General features: G+C 45.5%; 1 protein-coding gene across 1 annotated transcript; it reads left to right on the top strand.

The window, feature by feature from the left end:
* The first annotated feature begins 532 nt into the window (after positions 1 to 532).
* On the top strand, positions 533 to 14,879 carry LOC141147505 (uncharacterized). Its single transcript, XM_073634738.1, has 3 exons — positions 533 to 981; positions 3,598 to 3,721; positions 14,606 to 14,879. The coding sequence occupies exons 1-3, from the start codon at positions 603 to 605 to the stop codon at positions 14,715 to 14,717; spliced, it is 615 nt and encodes a 204-aa protein (XP_073490839.1). The 5' UTR covers positions 533 to 602; the 3' UTR covers positions 14,718 to 14,879.
* Positions 14,880 to 20,157: the final 5,278 nt, after the last annotated feature.

The following is a 20,157-nucleotide window of genomic DNA, read 5'->3' as shown; positions in this document are numbered from 1 at the left end:
CATTTCATCCCTCTTCTTGGGACTTCTTTAAGGTGTAATTCCAGAGGCTGGTCATAGGTTTTTTTCAGTTTGTTATAAATGTGAAAACACGGCTACCTAAACTGAAAGTCCTGGGCACCCTGGAGGAACAGGAAAGACCCAGGAACCACCACATATGGTGGTGGGAGAGAGGGCCGGCTGTAAAAAAAAAAAAAGAAGAAGTACCAAGAGCATAACTTCAGCTGCATGCATGATCTTGTAATGACCACTGATGTTTGGTGTTTATATACGTATGTTGGTAAGCAAGTGGTTCAAAGATGATGGAGTCACTTTAAAAATGAATAAGAGTTCCTGTTTACTGTGGAGTTTCCCTCCTTCGTATCTGTTCCAATAATTAGCTGTAAAGGCACTTTGTATATCTGTAGCAACTGATAGGAAGCAATAAGGATATAATCAGTGAAAACATTTCTTGCAGTAAATCTTGCACTTTGACCAGGGCGGGGGTTCATACAGGGAAATATCCAGAATACTCTGGGTATATGATTAAAGCAAAGATGAGTATTCAGTGATTTTAGTGTAGTCAGGGTTAGAAGGAGGCATTTTTCTTCCTGTGCTCTCCAGACATGTCTGGAAATTTAAGCAAAGTCCGGCCACCATTACCACCAGGATTAAAGTCAAAGCCTGAGCCCCCAACGACTGATCCCAGGCAGTTCATCCAAAACTTCAGCTTCCATAACTGCAAACTGGGTAACCAGGGCTTCCAGAGGCTCCTGTTTCAGGTCTTCGGCTACCTGGGGCATGGCAAGTCCTCGTTCATTAACACCTGTAAGATTGTCTGGGATAACTCTGCCTACAACAACTATACAAAGGCGTTAGTATCACAAGGGGGAAACACTATGGACCGGCGGACCTACCAGCTGACAGAAAACATCATCCTGGTGGACAATCGCGGAGCTTCCAGCATGAAAAGCCATGAGAAAGGAGAGATATTTGCCCAGCTCGGTAAGTGTGACACATAGGGGTGTATTTATAAAAACAATTTGCACAGCTATTCATCCTGAAAAACTGTATGTACTTTCGTTCTACATGAATGGGGGCAACATTTCAATGTTAGTAGGCTATTTTCTCTCCAGGTTAGATGTTCTTTGATCATAAATATAGTGTGCATTGGGAAAATACCGCAATATGGCCCCTAGATGGAACTAATGATCATAAGAAATAAGTATGAATACACTATAGTGGTAATGATGAGAGAATTTGTATCAGTTTGGTTCGCAGGCAACGTTTTGATTCCTGCTTGAGGTTCACAGACTTTGCAGCAAACCTCAATTCTGGTCATTGGTAGGACTACTAAGCAAGCTATTGTCAATCAAGACCTATAGGAAGCTAATGGTTGCCATGAAGGTCATGTATCAATGCTAAAATTAAAATAAATATAGAAAATAGCTTCAACACATGCTGAGAGTATGTCTTCTGTAAGACCACCCTTTTAAATGAAGGAGGTTGGAGGGGGGGGGTAATCTATTCCTGCAAGCTATTTGCTTATTTGGCTCATCTGACCAGGGAAAAGGCTGCATACTATACATTTATAGATTGTTCTCTACTTTTGATGGTAAACTTGGGAACTTTTCGTCCAAATGTTTGCAAATCATTAACTTTTTCAAATCCTGGAGATTCACCCAAATTGAACCTGACCCTCATATCTAGTAATAAGTTGATAATAGTTTTCCCCCCAGATAGTATGTTAGATGTTTAAATTCCATATCGAGGTACAGCCGTGGCCAAAAGTTTTGAGATTGACACAAATATTCATTTTCACAAAGTCTGCTGCCTCAGTTTTTAATGACAGCAATTTGCATACACTCCAGAATGTTATTAAAAGTGATCAGATGAATTGCAATTAATTGCAAAGTCCTTCTTTGCCATGAAAGTGAACTTCATCCCCCAAAAAACACATTTCCACTGCATTTGTGAAGATGGCTTCAGGGTGCCCAAGAAAGTCCAGCAAGTGCCAGGATCGTCTTGTACAGTTTATTCAGATGTGGTATCGGAACACCACCAGTGCAGAACGTGCTTAGAAATGGCAGCAGGCAGGTGAGAGTGCATCTGCATGCACAGGGAGAAGACTTTTGAAGGATGGCATGGTGTCAAGAAGGGCAGCAAAGAAGCCACTTCTCTCCAGGAAAAAACATCAGGGACACACTGATATTCTGCAAAAAGTACAGGGATTGGACTGCTGAGGACTGGGGTAAAGTAATTTTCTTTGATGACTCCCCTTTCCGATTGCTTGAGGCTTTGGAAAAAACCTTGTCCAGAAAAGAAAAGGTGAGCGCTACCATCAGTCCTGTGTCATGCACCCTGAGGCCATTCATGTGTGGGGTTGCTTCTCAGCCAAGGGAGTGTGTCTTACTCACAATTTTTTCCTAAGAACACCGCCATGAATAAAAAATGGTACAAAAACATCCTCCAAGAGCAACTTCTCCCAACCATCCAAGAACAGTTTGGTGAGGAACAATGACTTTTCCAACATGATGGAGCACCTTGCCATAAGGCATAAGTGATAACTAATGCTGCGTACACATGGTCGGAATTTCTGACAGAAAAAGTCAGATGGGAGATTTTCATCGTATATTCCGACCGTGTGTATGCCCCATCAGACTTTTTACGTCGAAAATTCAGACGGACTTAGATAGAGAACATGTTCTAAATTTTTCCGACAGAACAAATTCCTATCGGGAAAACCGCTCATCTGTATGCTGTTCCGACGTACCAAAAATGATGCATGCTCTGAAGCAAGTACAAGACGTCGTACGTATTATCCCGTCGTACGTGTTGTACGTCACCGCGTTCTTGATGTTCGGAATTTGGTGTGACCGTGTGTATGCAAGACAGCTTGAGCGGAATACTTTCGGAATTCCGTCCGAAAAACCTTCAGAGTTTATTCGGATGGCAAAACCGGTCGTGTGTACAGGGCATAAGTGGCTTGGGGAACAAAACATCAACATTTTGGGTCCATGGCCAGGAAATTCCCCAGACCTTAATCCCATTGAGAACTTGTGGTCAGTCCTCAAGAGGTGGGTGAAAAAAAATAAATAATAAAAAACACAAATTCTGATAAACTCCAAGCATTGATTATGCAAAAATGGGCTGCCATCAGTCAGGATGTGGTCCAGAAGTTTATTGACAGCATGCCAGGGAGAATTGTAGAGATCTTGAAAAAGAAGGGTCACCACCGCAAATATTGACTCTTTGCATAAACTTTGTGTCATTGTCAATAAAAGCCTTTGACACTTATAAAATGCTTGTAATTACACTTCAGTACCCCATAGTAACATCTGACAAAAAGATCTAAAAACACTGAAGCAGCAGACTTTGTGAAAATGTATATTTGTGTCATTCTCAAAACTTTTGGCCATGGCTGTAGCTGGAAAAGCCGGCGCAGTGCAAACTGTTTCTTATTTTTAATAAAATTCAGCTGGAAGGACACTGAGCAGAGACCAGTTGGGCAGTAAAGCTCAGTCACCCCTTAAGTGTTCTGTATATCTAATCAGTATATTTATCTGCTTCCAGGTATATACATAGATGCTAAGTTCTTGAAATATATTTAATTTTTTTCAGCAAATTTGATGCCTTTAAACATGAGGGTTGATTGGTGCCAAGGGTTTAAGTTGGCAGATAGAATTGTGGAAGCCGAGCCCCTGGTGCAGCCATCCGATTTCATTTCCCCCATATTCGTCTGCAGGTAAGAAGATATAAGCTGTATACAGTATCTGTACATTCTCTTTAAATTTAAAGTCGTCCTAGTTTCAGATATATTGTCTTATGCAAGGCTTTTTTTTCTCAGAGAATAGGTGCACATACCCCCCTCTTCCAAGTCACCCCTTGCCTCCGAGCACTGTTCCATGGTTCCACCCCATAATTTTTTTGGAATTTGTTGACAACAAGGAAAGCAGTAAAATAGATCCCCTGCAACCAGAAACAATAGACCCCTCCCCCAAACAACAATAGACCCCCCCCGAGCAACAACAGATCCACCCCAGGAACAATAGACCCTTACCCAGTGACCGCTGGTGCTGCATATTTTTTTTGGGGGGGAGGGGGTCTGGGGTCAGTAGGTCAATATTAATTTGCTATTGCCACGCAACTGGGTGGGCTCTGAGCCCCGAGCCCACCCTTTTTTATGAAGCCAATCAGAGCCTCAGGCTTTAGGCCCCTTTCACACGAGGCGGACTCCGTTTCTACGGAGCCCGCCTCGGTCCGCCGACTCAGCGGGAGATCAGTCCGTTGATCTACGCTGAGCCGGCGGATGACAGGTCCCTCTCTGCTCACTGAGCGGGGAGGGGCTTGTCAGGCGCCGCTGCCGCTTATGGAGGGATCGGACGAAAACGGACAGCATGTCTGTTTTCGTCAGATCTCACCCGATCCGATCCGCCCGCGACGGACCTGGACGTAGAGCCATCCATCTGCTTTTCAGCGGATTGGACCGGGTCGGATGTCAGCAGACATGTCTCCGCTAACATCCGATGCTCCATAGGCTAACATGGATCGCCCGTTCAGGTCCGCCGTCAAAACTGACAGGTGGACCTGAACGGTCCGATCGTGTGAAAGGGGCCTTAATCATATAGTTACATAGTAGGTGAGGTTGAAAAAAGACACAAGTCCATCAAGTCCAACCTATGTGTGTGATTATATGTCTGTATTACATTGTATATTCCTGTATGTTGCAGTCATTGAGGTGATTATCTAATAGTTTTTTGAAACTATCAATGCTCCCCGCTGAGACCACCGCCTGTGGAAGGGAATTTCACATCCTTGCCGCTCTTACAGTGTAGAACCCTCTACGTAGTTTATGGTTAAACCTCTTTTCTTCTAATTTTAGTGAGTGGCCATGAGTCTTGTTAAACTCCATTCTGTGAAAAAGTTTTCTCCCTATTGTGGGGTCACCAGTACAGTGTTTGTATATTGATCCCTCCCCTCTCAAGTGTCTCTTCTCCAGAGAGAATAAGTTCAGTGCTCGCAACCTTTCCTCATAACTAAGATCCTCCAGACCCTTTATTAGCTTTGTTGCCCTTCTTTATACTCGCTCCATTTCCAGCACATCCTTCCTGAGGACTGGTGCCCAGAACTGGACAGCATACTCTAGGTGCGGCCGGACCAGAGTCTTGTAGAGCGGGAGAATTATTGTTTTATCTCTGGAGTTGATCCCCCTTTTTAATGCCAATATTCTGTTTGCTTTGTTACCAGCAGCTTGGCATTGCATGTCATTGCTGAGCCTATCATCTACTAGGACCCCCAGGTCCTTTTCCATCCTAGATTACCCCAGAGGTTCTCCCCCCAGTGTATAGATTGCATTCAGATTTTTGCCACCCAAATGCATTATTTTACATTTTTCTACATTAAACCTCATTTGTCATTTAGTTGCCCGCCCCATTAATCACGTGCTTAAAAAAAAAACATTGAAATTCATGTGTCCAGCACCCTGCATGTAGATTGGGGGCCCCCACTGCCCCTACCAGTAACAATAGATCTCCTAGCAGTCAGCATTAATAGTCTCTCCAGTAACCAGCAACAATAGACCCCTCCCTCAACAGTAGATTCCTCCCAGCAACAATTGACCCCTCCCCCAGCAATATAAGACCCCAGGAACAATAGACCCCTCCCTAAGCAATAGATCTCTCCCATGAACAGTTGACCCCTCCCCCAGTAATATAAGACCCCAGCAACAATAGACCCCTCCCCCAGTAATATAAGACCCCAGCAACAATAGAGCCCTCCCACCAACAGTAGATTTCTCCCAGCAACAATTGACCCCTCCTCCAGCAATATAAGACCCCAGGAAAAATAGACCCCTCCCTAAACAATAGACACCTCCCTCAACAATAGATCTCCTCGGCAACATTACATCCCCCAGCAGCCAGCATTAATGGATCCTCCAGCACACCCCAGCAACCCTTGCCATGACACACATTCAGTGCTGAAGGTGCCAGAACTGAGTTCCCCCCCGCGTTCCTACTGAAAAAAAAGCCCCGGTCTTATGTAAAGAGAAAGCAGTTTTTCATGGAGAGATTCTATATTTGTCCTGCTGAGCAAGACAAAAGGTGTAAGGAAATCCACAGTTATACAGATGTCACCAGAACAGAGATGAGGTGACATTTTCCAATGGAGACACTTGTTTCAGGGGTAACTGTCTAACTTCACCTATCCTTCCTGTTGTGTCTCCAGAACACAAAAGCAAAAAAAAATAAAGAAAGAAAGAAAAAAAAAAAAGAAACATTGATAGAAAAGCTGCACCATTCTGGATAAAATGAGAATCACAATTTTTTTGTTAAGAATAAAGATCACGATTCTGAAGGACTTTTTTATTGTAAAGGTTTACAACCCCCTGAACAAAAGGTTATCAAACAAGATGGCAATAAAATAAGACATAATACTCTTTTCTTCAATCAAATGTAACCACTTCTGGATCGCCCGCCATAGTTATATGTCGGTACTATGACGTTGAATACCGTTGTTATGGCGGCAGATAGCGACCATAACCCCGATATGTTTTTTAAACAGCGGGCGGTCCGCTTTCAGATAAAGGTGGTCTCTTTGGCAGATTTGCCGCATAATCTCTTTTATCGGCAGCGGGAGCAGGACACACCTCTTTAATATGAGATCTGGGGTCAAAAAGACCTCAAATCTCACATTTACACTTAAATGCAATAAAAAAAAAAAGTTGTTTTTTTTTTTTCAATAATTTATTTTTCTCCTTTAAGACCATTGGGCGGAAGTGACGTTTGATATTGCTTCCGTCATCCAATGGTATGGAGTCAAGTGGGGGACATCTTTCCCTCACTCGGCTCCATGTTACTGAGGGGAGAGGACCCGATCATCTCCACCGCTACCGACGGCTCCGGTAAGCAGTGGAGACGGCCGGATGACAGAAGCGATGTCAAACGTCACTTCAGCCCAATGGTCTTATTGAAAAAAAAAAACTTTTTTTATTGCATTTAAGTGTAAATATGAGATCTGAGGTCTTTTTGACATTAAAGAGGTCCTGTCATGCTTATTTCTATTACAAGGGATTTTTACATTCCTTGTAATAGGAATAAAAGTGATCCAAAAATGTTTTTTTTTTTTTTTTTCCACATCAGTAAACAGTATTTGGAGGGCTAAATCAGTTTGATGTTCATTAACTGTCACCTTCTTGTATCCAAAAATGTTTTAATGGGACAGTGTAAAAAAAAAAAAAAAAAAAAAAAAAAAAGTAAAATAAATAAGAAAAGAAATCAAATTAAAGCACCCCGTCCCCCCCGAGCTTGCGCACAGAAGCAAGCACATACGTAAGTCGTGCCTGCATATCTAAACGGTGTTCAAACCACACTTGTGAGGTATCGCCACAAATGTTAGAGCGAGAGCAATAATTCTAGCCCTAGACCTCCTCTGTAACTCAAAACTGGTAACCAGTAGAAATTTTTAAACTTTGCCTATGGAGATTTTTAGGTGTCAAAGTTTGTCGCCATTCCAAGAAGCGGGCGCAATTTTGAAGTGTGACATGTTGGGTATCAATTTACTCAGCATAACATCATCTTTCACAATATAAAAAAAAATTGGGCTGACTTTACTGTTTTCTTATCTTCTTAATTAAAAAAAGAGTAAAAGAGTAAAAATGCATTTGTAAGACCGCTGTGCAAATACGGTGTGACATAAAGTATTGCATTGACCGCCATTTTATTCTCTAGGGTGTCTAAAAAAATATATAATGTTTAGGGATTCTAAGTAATTTTCTAGCAAAAAAAATGATTTTAACTTCTAAACACCAAGTGTAAAAAAATAGGCCCAGTCCTTAAGTGGTTAAAGAAATGTAATGAAAAATAATGTGTTGTGTAAAGAAACAAAAAAATTACCATCAAGTTATATTAGGACTTTTTTTTCTTTAGTACTCGCTGATATTAATTACCGATACCTACCGCAAAATTTAACAGGGGTTTAACCAAAAAAAAATAAATTTTACTCATAAAAAAGAAAGAAAGAAAATATTAAAACATTGACAGGGGTTAAAAAAAATTTTCAGGTTTCATCCATTCAAAAAAAAAACATTCACAGAGTTTCAACCACTCACAAAATAAACAATATCATTGACAGGGGTTTTAACCATAAAAAAAAAAAAAAAAAACATATATGGACAGAAAGAAACATTGGAAACATTGCAAAAAAAATTATTGCAGAGGTTACAACTATAAAAAAAAAATAGAAGACAGAATGACAGGGGTGAAAAAAAAGGAAAATTTATTATCAAATACTTACCGTAATTTTCCTTTCCTGATGGACTCCATGGCAGCCTACGTGTGGGTTAACCCCGCCTCCTCTCCAATGCTATAGGACCCCATTCCCATAAAAGAGTACTCACCACTAGCTACTGCGTTCCGTAACTAGCCTACTCTATGACCAATGGGTGGGAACTCCGTCTGCCATGGAGTCCATCAGGAAAGGAAAATTACGGTAAGTATTTGATAATAAATTTTCCTTTTTCCTGACAGACTCCATGGCAGCCTACGTGTGGGAAATAACTAGCCGACCACACGGGTGGGTATGTTGAGTCAAACCAAAAATTTTAATTTGCCCTATCAACCGATAGGATTCTCAAAGCAAAGTTTACAGAGGACAATGAAGCAGGCTCAATACAATAGTGAGACATGAAAGTATTGATAGAGGCCCACGAGGCCGCCTTGCATATGGTGTCCGGGGCCACGTGTCGAGCTGCCGCCCATGAAGCCGCCATTCCCCTGGTGGAGTGAGCTGTCACCGCCTGTGGAGGAGCCAAGCCCTTCGCCCTGTATGCTTGTTGAATAGTCTGAACAATCCAAGTAGCGAGTGTCCTAATCGAAGCTTTTTTTTCCCTTTATTGCTTCCTGAGTGTAAAATAAATAAATGGTCAGAACGTCTGAAGGGAGAAGTTATTCTCAGGTATTCTTTAATTGCTTCCCCTACATCCAGAGGATGAATTTCGGAAGATCCTGGAGACTTAAACGTGGGAAGGACTATTTCTTGATTATCATGGAACACTGAGGACACTTTTGGATTTAAACCCAGCATAGGGACGAGTACTACCCGGTCTGGGGAGAACGTCAGGAAGGGTTCTTCACAACCCAGAGAGCCAATCTCAGAGACCCTTTTTGCCGATGTGACGGCTACTAAAAAGACCACCTTTGCCGAGAAGTCCTTAATAGAGAGCGGGGAAGGCCCGCTAGTACTGAGTCCCGAGATTGAATCCAGAACTAGTGGCAGATCCCATTTGGGGAACCTGGATTTTCTTTGGGGCTTAAGCCTTGAAGCGCCACGAAAGAATTGCCGGATTAACGGATTATTTGCCCAAGAGGACCCTGAGAAGGCAGACAGTGCAGATACCTGGACTCTAAGCGAGCTGATGGATAATGGTAGGTCTAAACCTGTTTGAAGGAAGCTGAGGACGTCTTGCACCTCCGGGTGTCTACAAGACCTGCCGTTAGAAGAGCAGAAATCCACAAACTTGGACCAGATCCTACTGTAGACTTTATTCGTGCTAGATCTTCTTGAGCTCATAAGAGTTGAGATCACTGAGGGAGCGCAACCAAGCGAGATTAGCCTCTCCCTCTCAAGAACCAGACCGTCAGTCTCAGTACTGCCGGACATGGGTGCAGAACTGACCCCTGAGAAAGAAGGTCCGGCCTGAGAGGGAGAGGCACCGGGTCCCTGAAGCTGAGCTGGACAAGGAGAGGGAACCATGGCCTGTTCGGCCAGTATGGAGCTATCATCAACACTTCGGCTGTTTCCGAACTGAGCCTCTGCAGGAACCTCAGGATGACTGGAAGCGGTGGAAAGGCATAGGCCTTGTTGAATCTCCAGAGATCCGTCAGTGCGTCCGACCCGAGAGCCTGGCTGCAATGACCTCTGGCATAATATTTCTTCAACTTGCAGTTGTGGCGTGAGGCGAATAGATCCACCTCGGGTTCGATCCCCAGTGATGAGACCCATCTGAATGTCTCCATATTCAGGGACCACTCGTTGTTGTCCAGCTTGGTGCGAGAAAGGAAGTCTGCTTGGGTATTTTGGACCCCTGGGACAAACACTGCCGAGATATTGCATAGGTTCTTCTGTGCCCAGGAAAGGATGGGCTCGACTTCCCGAAGGAGAATGAGGCTCCGGGTACCCCCCTGCCTCTTCACATAGGCGACTGCCGTTGTGTTGTCCATTCTTAGCAATACTGAGTTCCCTTTCAGTAGGTGAGAGAAGGACTGCAGTGCACACCAGGCCGCTCTGAGCTCTAGGACGTTCGAACCCGGGACTGGCAGGCATGGATCCCATTTGCCCTGTGCAAGGTTCGAACCGCAGAGGGCTCCCCAGCCCGTCCCGCTGGCATCGGTCGTAACCGTGATCCAGGCGATGGGAGCAATGGAATGACATGTCAGTAAGTTCTTGCGTTGGAGCCACCAGAAGAGGCTGTTTCTCATTGATGATGTCACCCGGATGACCTGATTCTTGTCCCCTGTTTCCCATTGCTGCAGGAACCCTGACTGGAAGGGACGTAATCTCCACAAGGCCCATTTGACCATGGGAGTCGTGGAGACCATCGTGCCGATGATTATTAGACACTGAGAGGCCTTCAGGTGTGAGGCATGTAGAGCCCGAGCAATTCTGTCCCGGACCACCGGAACTTTCTGTAGTGGAAGAGAAATAGTGCTTCTTACGGTGTCGAACTGTGCTCCCAGATATATTAGGCGTTGAGTCGGAATTAGGTGGCTCTTTGCAAGATTCAGAAGCCACCCGAAGCTGGATAGAGTGGAGATCACCTGCTCCCGGTGGGCCAGCAGCCGATCCCTGCTTTGAGATAGAACCAGGAGGTCGTCGAGGTAGTGGTAGAGCCGCACCCCCTTTAACCTTATGAGGGCCACCGTGGCTAAGAGGATCTTTGAGAAGACCCGGGGGGAGGTTGTCAACCCGAAGGGGAGGCAAATAAACTGCAGATGCTCCTGCCCTACTTGGAAACGTAGGTACTTGTGAAGCCGCTCCTCTACTGGGACGTGGAAGTAAGCGTCCTTCAAATCGATGGAAATCATCCAATCGTTTGGCTGAATGGCTTGCTGAATGGTCGACAGAGATTCCATCTTGAACTTTCCTTGCTCTATAAACTCGTTCAGGTAGGTCAGGTCTATGACCGGGCGCCAAGAGCCACTCTTTTTTCGAACTAAGAAAAGGGGAGAATATACCCCCTGAAACCATTCGTCCCTGGGGACATGTACAACTGCTCCTTGAGACTTCAGAAGGTCCACATAGGACAGAAGAGCTTTCCTTTGATCTTCCGACCGGGGAAGAAGAGTGGAGACAAATCTGGGGGGAGGAATATTGGAAAAGGTCCATCTGTGACCTGTTGAAACTGTTCTTATCACCCAAAAGTCCGAGATCGAGGCCACCCAGACGTGCCGGAAGAGGCTTAGCCGTGCCCCTACCCGACCCGCCTGGGCGGGCGTAATCTCAAAAGGACTTTGCCTGCTCACGACCACTGGATGTCTGGCCTTTAGCGGACTTGCGAAAGGAAGCTTGACCTCTGCTCCAGTTCTTCCTGAAGTCCCTACCGGGCTTGTAAGAGCGAGCTTCCCTGGAGCGCTCTGGGGAATGTCTTCTAAACTGAGGTTTCTTCCGCCCAAGAAGGCGTCTATCCTGGGGAAGGAAGCCTGACTTGCCACCCGTAGCACGTGATATGGCATCATCGAGTTTATTGCCAAACAGTGAGGATCCCTCGAAGGGAATTTTACACCAGGCCTGTTTGGAAATAGGGTCAGCAAGCCAAGGACGTAACCATAATGCCCGTTTGGCCGTGACTGACGATAGCATAACTCGCGCCAACAGGCGTATCAAATCAATGGATGCCTCCCCCAAGAAGACTGTCGCTAGCTTTAATTCTGCGGCCGCTGAACTTCCCGCCAGTTCTTCCGAAATTCCCTTAAGGAAGGAATCCACATTTTCCGCCCAAGCCTCCATGGCTTTTGACATGGCTGCCAGAGCAAACGCTGGTTTACAGGCCGTGCCTGCCAACCCATAGATTCTCTTCAGATCCTGGTCAATCCTTCTCTCGAGACCATCCTTGAAGGATACCGTATCCTCCAGGGGAAGAGTGACATGTTTAGCCAGCCGCATCAGGGCAGCGTCTACAAGGGGAGCATTCTCTAGGTATTTCACCTCTTCCGACTTGAAAGGGTACAATCTGGAGGTTTTGTTAACCATAGAGGATTTCCTATCCGTTTTGCTCCATTCCTCATCTATAATATCTTTCAGCTCTGAAAGGAGCGGAAAGTTTGAACGTTCTTTTCCGAGGTGTTTGAAGAATTTCTTCTGCTTGGCCGGGGGAGTAGCGGGATCCTCCCATTTAAGGGCCTCTTTGATTGCTTTAATTAAAGGTGACACCATGTTGAAGTCAAAGCCTCCGATTTCCTCTTCCTCCCGAAGATCATCATCTGAGGAATCAAGAGAGGCCGCATAAGGCTGGGGCGTGCCCGGGTCTTCACGGGCCTCATCAGCCGGGGGGCCAGACAGTACCGTAGACTGGCTCAGCGTGTGGGGTGAATCCAACTCTTTCAGGGATTGCTGTACCACACGTTTAACTAGAGATTCCAAATGCTGGGTCTCTGTTTCCTTTTCCCTGACCGCCCGGGCATAGCACCGGTCACATAGTGATTTGCCCTCCGGAACTCTTGTTCCACATCCCCAGCAGGCTCTACGATCAGAGCGGCTGTCATGGCGGTGGGAGCGGTGTCTGGAGGAGGAATGAGATCGTCTCCTCTAGTGGTGGTCTCCAGAAGCAGAGTCTCGTCTGGATCTTGAAGGAGACTGGCGTTGTGGCCTGGCAAGGTCTTTAACATTCTGGACCGGAATCTGAGGGTCCGATCTAGAAGGGCTGGAAAAAAAGCACAATAGGGAAGGGAAAATGATGGGGCCGTCATCAGAAAACGCATATACCATGCGACTGACCTTCCACCCCTCCCCTCTTAAGCACATACCTTGTGCGAGAGGGCTGGCCACTTAAAGGCGGTGAACTATCCATAATTTGCTTCTTCTATAAGAAGTGCTATACAATGCAGCTGGTCTGCAAAAAAGAGAGAAAAAATGGCCTAGATGGGCCAACAAACCAGTAAGAAGGAGTCCGTTGCCCCTAAAGAGTCACAACATCTCATCATATATCAAGGAGAAAATGTATTTATATATATTATATATATTCTTTCTTTTTTTTTTTTTTTAATCTTTGAATATAAAATATATATATTTTTGTTTGTTTTTTTTTTTTTTTCTTTTTTACAAGTATATGCATTTTTACATTTCCACGCACAAAGTATACCAAAGTGCTCAAAACACTCACCTAAAGTTGACCAGTGCTGGGCATGGGGAAGACCGCTGCACTCCCGTTCACTGCGAGGGAAATCCCACTGTGAGGGAGTCTCAGAGCGGCATTTAAAGCTCCCCGCCCGTGACGTCACCGCCCATGACGCGCCCGCGCCATGGGTCAGCGATCGTACCGCGCACGCGCGGTTCCAGGGCATTATGCCGTACTGCGCATGCGCGAGCCAAGCCTCGGTCTCGAGGAGGCTATTGCGCATGCGCGAACAGCGAGAACGCCGTACCCGGAAGTAGTGAAGCAGGCTGGAACGCACCAGCGCTCCAGCCGCCATGAGGGGCGGAAAAGGACCCAAAACGACCGGTCTCGCTGATATAGAGACCGGAGATACCTGGGGAAAGACAGGATACATAGAAAACACTGCCATGGAGACAAACATGCTTCCGACCTTGCCAGCCGTTTGGTACGTCCAGAAGTTTTCAGCATACAGAGGCAACCATCCCTCCACCACAAGGGGAAAATCTTCAGCCTCAAACGCTACTCGCCCGCCCGTGGCTGGGCCCTGAGCTGCACCGCAAGAGGTATGCCATAATCCTGGATCCGTCCGACCGGACGTGAACGCCTTGAATAGGTCCATTGGAGGAGGACAAAAAAGGAACGCAGTAGCTAGTGGTGAGTACTCTTTTATGGGAATGGGGTCCTATAGCATTGGAGAGGAGGCGGGGTTAACCCACACGTAGGCTGCCATGGAGTCTGTCAGGAAAGAAATATTTTCAGGTTTTAACCATTCCAAATAAAGAAATATTCACAGGGTTTCATCCACTCACAAAAAACAATATAATTGACAGGGGATTCAACTATTCAAAAAAAGAAAAACACACATATAGACAGAAAGAAACATTGCAAAATAAAAAAAAATAAAAAAAACAGAAGGAAACATTGACAGTGGTTTTGATTACTCATAAAAAAGGAATATTGGCAGGGGTTTCGACCTTTCAAAAAGAAAAAAGAAAAAAAGAAAACATGGGCTTCAACCATTCAAAAAATACATTGTCAGGGGTTTCAACTATGAAAAAAAACATTGTAGAGGTTACAAACATTAAAAAAAAGAATTTTTTTCTGGTTTCAACCATTCAAAAAAAGAGAAACAAATATGAACAGAAAGAAACATTGCCAAAAAAAGGGGGAAAAAAGAGGAGTCTTACCTACTATATGAAAAACTCAGAGTGAGGCCCTAACTAATGGAAATCACTTTCTATGGTTTTGCGACTTTTTCAGAGTTGGTTGGTCTCCAAATCCAGAAGAAAAGCAGGAGCTTAAAGAGATTCTGAAGACTTGCAGAGAGATGACAGGTACGATTTTCTGGTCACTATCAGCCTGTGACAATTAATAGATGGGGGAGGGGCACAGATGATCATAGCAGTGCAAAATGGTGGTAGTGGTGGGATATGGATAACATCAGTGGTAGTGGTGGGATAGGGATGACATCAGTGGTAGTGGTGGGATAGGGATGACATCAGTGGTAGTGGTGCGATAGGGATGACATCAGTGGTAGTGGTGGGATAGGGATGACATCAGTGGTAGTGGTGGGGATAGGGATGACATCAGTGGTAGTGGTGGGTTATGGGTTACATCAGTGGTAGTGGTGGGATATGGATGACATCAGTGGTAGTGGTGGGATAGGGATGACATCAGTGGTAGTGGTGGGATATGGATGACATCAGTGGTAGTGGTAGGATAGGGATGACATCAGTGATAGTGGTAGGATAGGGATGACATCAGTGGTAGTGGTAGGATAGGGATGACATCAGTGGTAGTGGTGGGATAAGGATGACATCAGTGGTAGTGGTGGGATAGGGATGACATCAGTGGTAGTGGTGGGATAGGGATAACATCAGTGGTAGTGGTGGTAGGATAGGGATGAAATCAGTGGTAGTGGTAGGATAGGGATGACATCAGTGGTGGTGGGATAGGGATGACATCAGTGGTAGTGGTAGGATAGGGATGGCATCAGTGGTAGTGGTAGGATATGGATGACATCAGTGGTAGTGGTGGGATAGGGATTACATCAGTGGTAGTGGTAGGATATGGATGACATCAGTGGTAGTGGTGGGATAGGGATGACATCAGTGGTAGTGGTAGGATAGGGATGACATCAGTGGTAGTGGTGGGATAGGGATGACATCAGTGGTAGTAGTGGGATAGGGATGACATCAGTGGTAGTGGTGGGATATGGATGACATTAGTGGTAGTGGTAGGATAGGGATGACATCAGTGGTAGTGGTAGGATAGGGATGACATCAGTGTTAGTGATAGGATAGGGATGACATCAGTGGTAGTGGTAGGATAGGGATGACATCAGTGGTAGTGGTGGGATATGGATGACATCTGTGGTAGTGGTAGGATATGGATGACATCAGTGGTAGTGGTAGGATAGGGATGAAATCAGTGGTAGTGGTAGGATAGGGATGACATTAGTGGTGGTGGGATAGGGATGACATCAGTGGTAGTGGTAGGATAGGGATGGCATCAGTGGTAGTGGTAGGATATGGATGACATCAGTGGTAGTGGTGGGATAGGGATGACATCAGTGGTAGTGGTGGGATAGGGATGGCATCAGTGGTAGTGGTAGGATATGGATGACATCAGTGGTAGTGGTGGGATAGGGATGACATCAGTGGTAGTGGTAGGATATGGATGACATCAGTGGTAGTGGTGGGATAGGGATGACATCAGTGGTAGTGGTGGGATATGGATGACATCAGTGGTAGTGGTGGGATAGGGATGACATTAGTGGTAGTGGTGGGGATAGGGATGACATCAGTGGTAGTGGTGGGTTATGGGTTACATTAGTGGTAGTGGTGGGATATGGATGACATCAGTGGTAGTGGTGGGATAGGGATGACATCAGTGGTAGTGGTGGGATATGGATGACATCAGTGGTAGTGGTGGGATAGGGATGACATCAGTGGTAGTGGTGGGATATGGATGACATCAGTGGTAGTGGTAGGATAGGGATGACATCAGTGATAGTGGTAGGATAGGGATGACATCAGTGGTAGTGGTAGGATAGGGATGACATCAGTGGTAGTGGTGGGATAAGGATGACATCAGTGGTAGTGGTGGGATAGGGATGACATCAGTGGTAGTGGTGGGATAGGGATGACATCAGTGGTAGTGGTGGGATATGGATAACATCAGTGGTAGTGGTGGGATAGGGATGACATCAGTGGTAGTGGTGGGATAGGGATGACATCAGTGGTAGTGGTAGGATAGGGATGACATCAGTGGTAGTGGTGGTAGGATAGGGATGAAATCAGTGGTATGGTAGGATAGGGATGACATCAGTGGTGGTGGGATAGGGATGACATCAGTGGTAGTGGTAGGATAGGGATGGCATCAGTGGTAGTGGTAGGATATGGATGACATCAGTGGTAGTGGTGGGATAGGGATTACATCAGTGGTAGTGGTAGGATATGGATGACATCAGTGGTAGTGGTGGGATAGGGATGACATCAGTGGTAGTGGTAGGATAGGGATGACATCAGTGGTAGTGGTGGGATAGGGATGACATCAGTGGTAGTAGTGGGATAGGGATGACATCAGTGGTAGTGGTGGGATATGGATGACATTAGTGGTAGTGGTAGGATAGGGATGACATCAGTGGTAGTGGTAGGATAGGGATGACATCAGTGTTAGTGGTAGGATAGGGATGACATCAGTGGTAGTGGTAGGATAGGGATGACATCAGTGGTAGTGGTGGGATATGGATGACATCTGTGGTAGTGGTAGGATATGGATGACATCAGTGGTAGTGGTAGGATAGGGATGAAATCAGTGGTAGTGGTAGGATAGGGATGACATTAGTGGTGGTGGGATAGGGATGACATCAGTGGTAGTGGTAGGATAGGGATTGCATCAGTGGTAGTGGTAGGATATGGATGACATCAGTGGTAGTGGTGGGATAGGGATGACATCAGTGGTAGTGGTGGGATAGGGATGGCATCAGTGGTAGTGGTAGGATATGGATGACATCAGTGGTAGTGGTGGGATAGGGATGACATCAGTGGTAGTGGTAGGATATGGATGACATCAGTGGTAGTGGTGGGATAGGGATGACATCAGTGGTAGTGGTGGGATAGGGATGACATCAGTGGTAGTGGTGGGATATGGATGACATCAGTGGTAGTGGTGGGATATAGATAACATCAGTGGTGGTGGGATAGGGATGACATCAGTGGTGGTTGTGGGGATATGGATGACATCAGTGGTAGTGGTGGGGATAGGGATGACATCAGTGGTGGTGGGATAGGGATGACATCAGTGGCAGTGGTGATGGGGGGTGGGGATGAGATCTGTGGTGATGGTGGTGGGAGGGATGGGATCAGTAAGAGGCAGCAGCAGTGGTGGGGGAGGATGGGATCAGTGGCCCTGGCAATTACTTTCTCACTCACTGAGTCAGTTGATTCCTCCCTTTACATGCCCCCAGGGATGCCTTTGTTAACATCGGATCTCCTCGCAGAGTGGAGCGCTCCTCCCCTTCACTCTATTGGCCGTCAGCTGACTTTCTCCTTCAGTTTTCTCCAACATGGCTTCTCTCTGCACCTATGGGCAGAGAGAATTCGCAGTGACAGTGCTCAGCCTCCCCTTAGCCACGGTGAGTGTACTACTATCTCTTGCCCGTTCTAACTAGAAAAGGCAGCGAGTGGGTGGGCAGCGGTTGGCCCCCCATTCCATAGTGGCAGAACTAACAGGCCCCCTCACAGTGGCAGAACTCCAGGGCCCGGTCACAAGTGTGATTGCTGCGACTCTGGTAGGTCCACCACTGACTCAGAACCTCATATACAGGGCTTTAAAAAAGTATTCATACCCCTTGACATTTTCCACATTTTGTCATGTTACAACCAAAAACATAAATTTATTTTATTGGGATTTTATTTGATAGTGCAACAAAAAGGGGCAAATAATTGTGAACTGCAAGGAAAATGATAAATGGTTTTCAATTTTTTTTTTACAAATAAATATGTGAAAAGTATGGGGGGCATTTGTATGGCGCCCCCCGGAGTCAATACTTTGTAGAACCCCCTTTTTACAGCTGCAAGTCTTTTTGGGAATGTCTCTACCAGCAGGTTGGATGGAGAGCATCTGTGAACAGCAATTTTCAAGTCTTGCCACAGATTGTCAGTTGGATTCAGATCTGGACTGTGACGGCCATTCTAACACATGAATATGCTTTGATCTAAACCATTCCATTGTAGCTCTGGCTGGATGTTTCGGGTCGTTGTCCTGCTGGAAGGTGAACCTCTGCCCCAGTCTCAAGTCTTTTGCAGACTCTAACAGGTTTTCTTCTAAGATTGCCTTGTACTTGGCTCCATCCATCTTCCCATCAACTCTGACCAGCTTCCCTGTCCCTGCTGAAGAAAAGGATCCCCACCACATGATGCTGCCACCACCATGTTTCACGGTGGGGATGGTGTGTTCAGGGTGAGCGCCGTGTTCTTTTTCCCCACACATAGTGTTTTGTTTTTAGGCCAAAAAGTTCCATTTTGGTCTCATCTAAACAGATCACCTTCTTCCACATGTTTGCTGTGTCCCCCACATGACTTCTCACAAACTGCAAACAGGACTTCTTATGACTTTCTTTCACCAATGTCTTTCTTCTTGTCACTCTTCCATAAAGGGCAGATTTGTGGAGAACACTACTAATAGTTGTCCTGTGGACAGATTCTCCCACCTGAGCTGTGGATCTCTGCAGCTCCTCCAGAGTTACCATGGGCCTCTTGGCTCTTCTCTGATGAATGCTCTCCTTGCCCGGCCGGTCAGTTTAGGTGGACGGCCATGTCTTGGTAGGTTTGCAGTTGTGCCATACTCTTTCCATTTTCAAATGATGGATTGAACAGAACTCTGTGAGATGTTCAAAGCTTGGGAGATTTTTTTAGAACCTAACCCTGCTTTAAACTTCTTCACAACTTCATCCATGACCTGCCTGGTGTGTTCCTTGGCCTTCATGATGCTGTTTGTTCTCTAAGGTTCTCTAACAAACCTTGGAGGGCTTCACAGAACAGCTGTGTTTATAGTGAGATTAAATGACACACAGGTGGACTCTATTTACTAATTAGGTGACTTCTGAAGGCAATTGGTTCCACTAGATTTTAGTTAGGGGTATCAGAGTAAAGGGGGCTGAATACAAATGCAGGTCACACTTTTCAGATATTTCTTTGAAAAACATGTTGAAAATCATTTATCATTTTCCTTTCACTTCACAATTATGAGCCACTTTGTGTTGGTCTATCACATAAAATCCCAATAAAATACATTTACATTTTTGGTTGTAACCTGACAAAATGTGGAAAATTTCAAGGGGTATGAATACTTTTTCAAGGCACTGTATATATACTGTATATATTTACCTATTTTTAGGCTGCTCCAGTCTGGTCACATCATCTCCCATGTGAGCCAGCTGCAGGGGAGATGACTGTGTACTCAGCAATTGCTGGCATGCCTGGGAGTGGCTTCTATGGCCTATTTGTTGTCAAAACTCTGTCCTCTCCCCTGCAGCCACAGCTGGCTGACACAGTGGAGCTTGATGGGAAAGGTAAGGCTTGGAGCAGAGTGGTTGGGATTGTCTGCAGCATAAGATAAAATCTAAGTGAAGACAAAATTGCTGAATCGAGGAGAAATCAAGTTTGCTGAAAGTGACACAACTTGACATTGCCACTCTCTTTTTTCATGCAGGTGTGGAGGCCATCGTTGTGCTCACACACAAGTCAAAAGGAAACGTGGAAAGAGCAGAAGCTTTGTTTAGGGACATGGGAGCCCAGAACGTGTTT

Source organism: Aquarana catesbeiana, linkage group LG06 (assembly GCF_042186555.1).
Source record: "Aquarana catesbeiana isolate 2022-GZ linkage group LG06, ASM4218655v1, whole genome shotgun sequence".
Classification (NCBI taxonomy): domain Eukaryota; kingdom Metazoa; phylum Chordata; class Amphibia; order Anura; family Ranidae; genus Aquarana; species Aquarana catesbeiana.
Note: the sequence above shows the minus strand (reverse complement) of the source record. Positions and strands in the feature narration are given on the sequence as shown.

Bases quoted from the DNA above. Each gene is read 5' to 3' on its own strand.
- LOC141147505 (XM_073634738.1), top strand. From the start codon at position 603: ATGTCTGGAAATTTAAGCAAAGTCCGGCCACCATTACCACCAGGATTA. The intron at 982-3,597 runs GTAAGTGTGACA...AATTTTTTTCAG, and splicing joins AGAGATATTTGCCCAGCTCG to CAAATTTGATGCCTTTAAAC. The intron at 3,722-14,605 runs GTAAGAAGATAT...CGACTTTTTCAG, and splicing joins TCCCCCATATTCGTCTGCAG to AGTTGGTTGGTCTCCAAATC.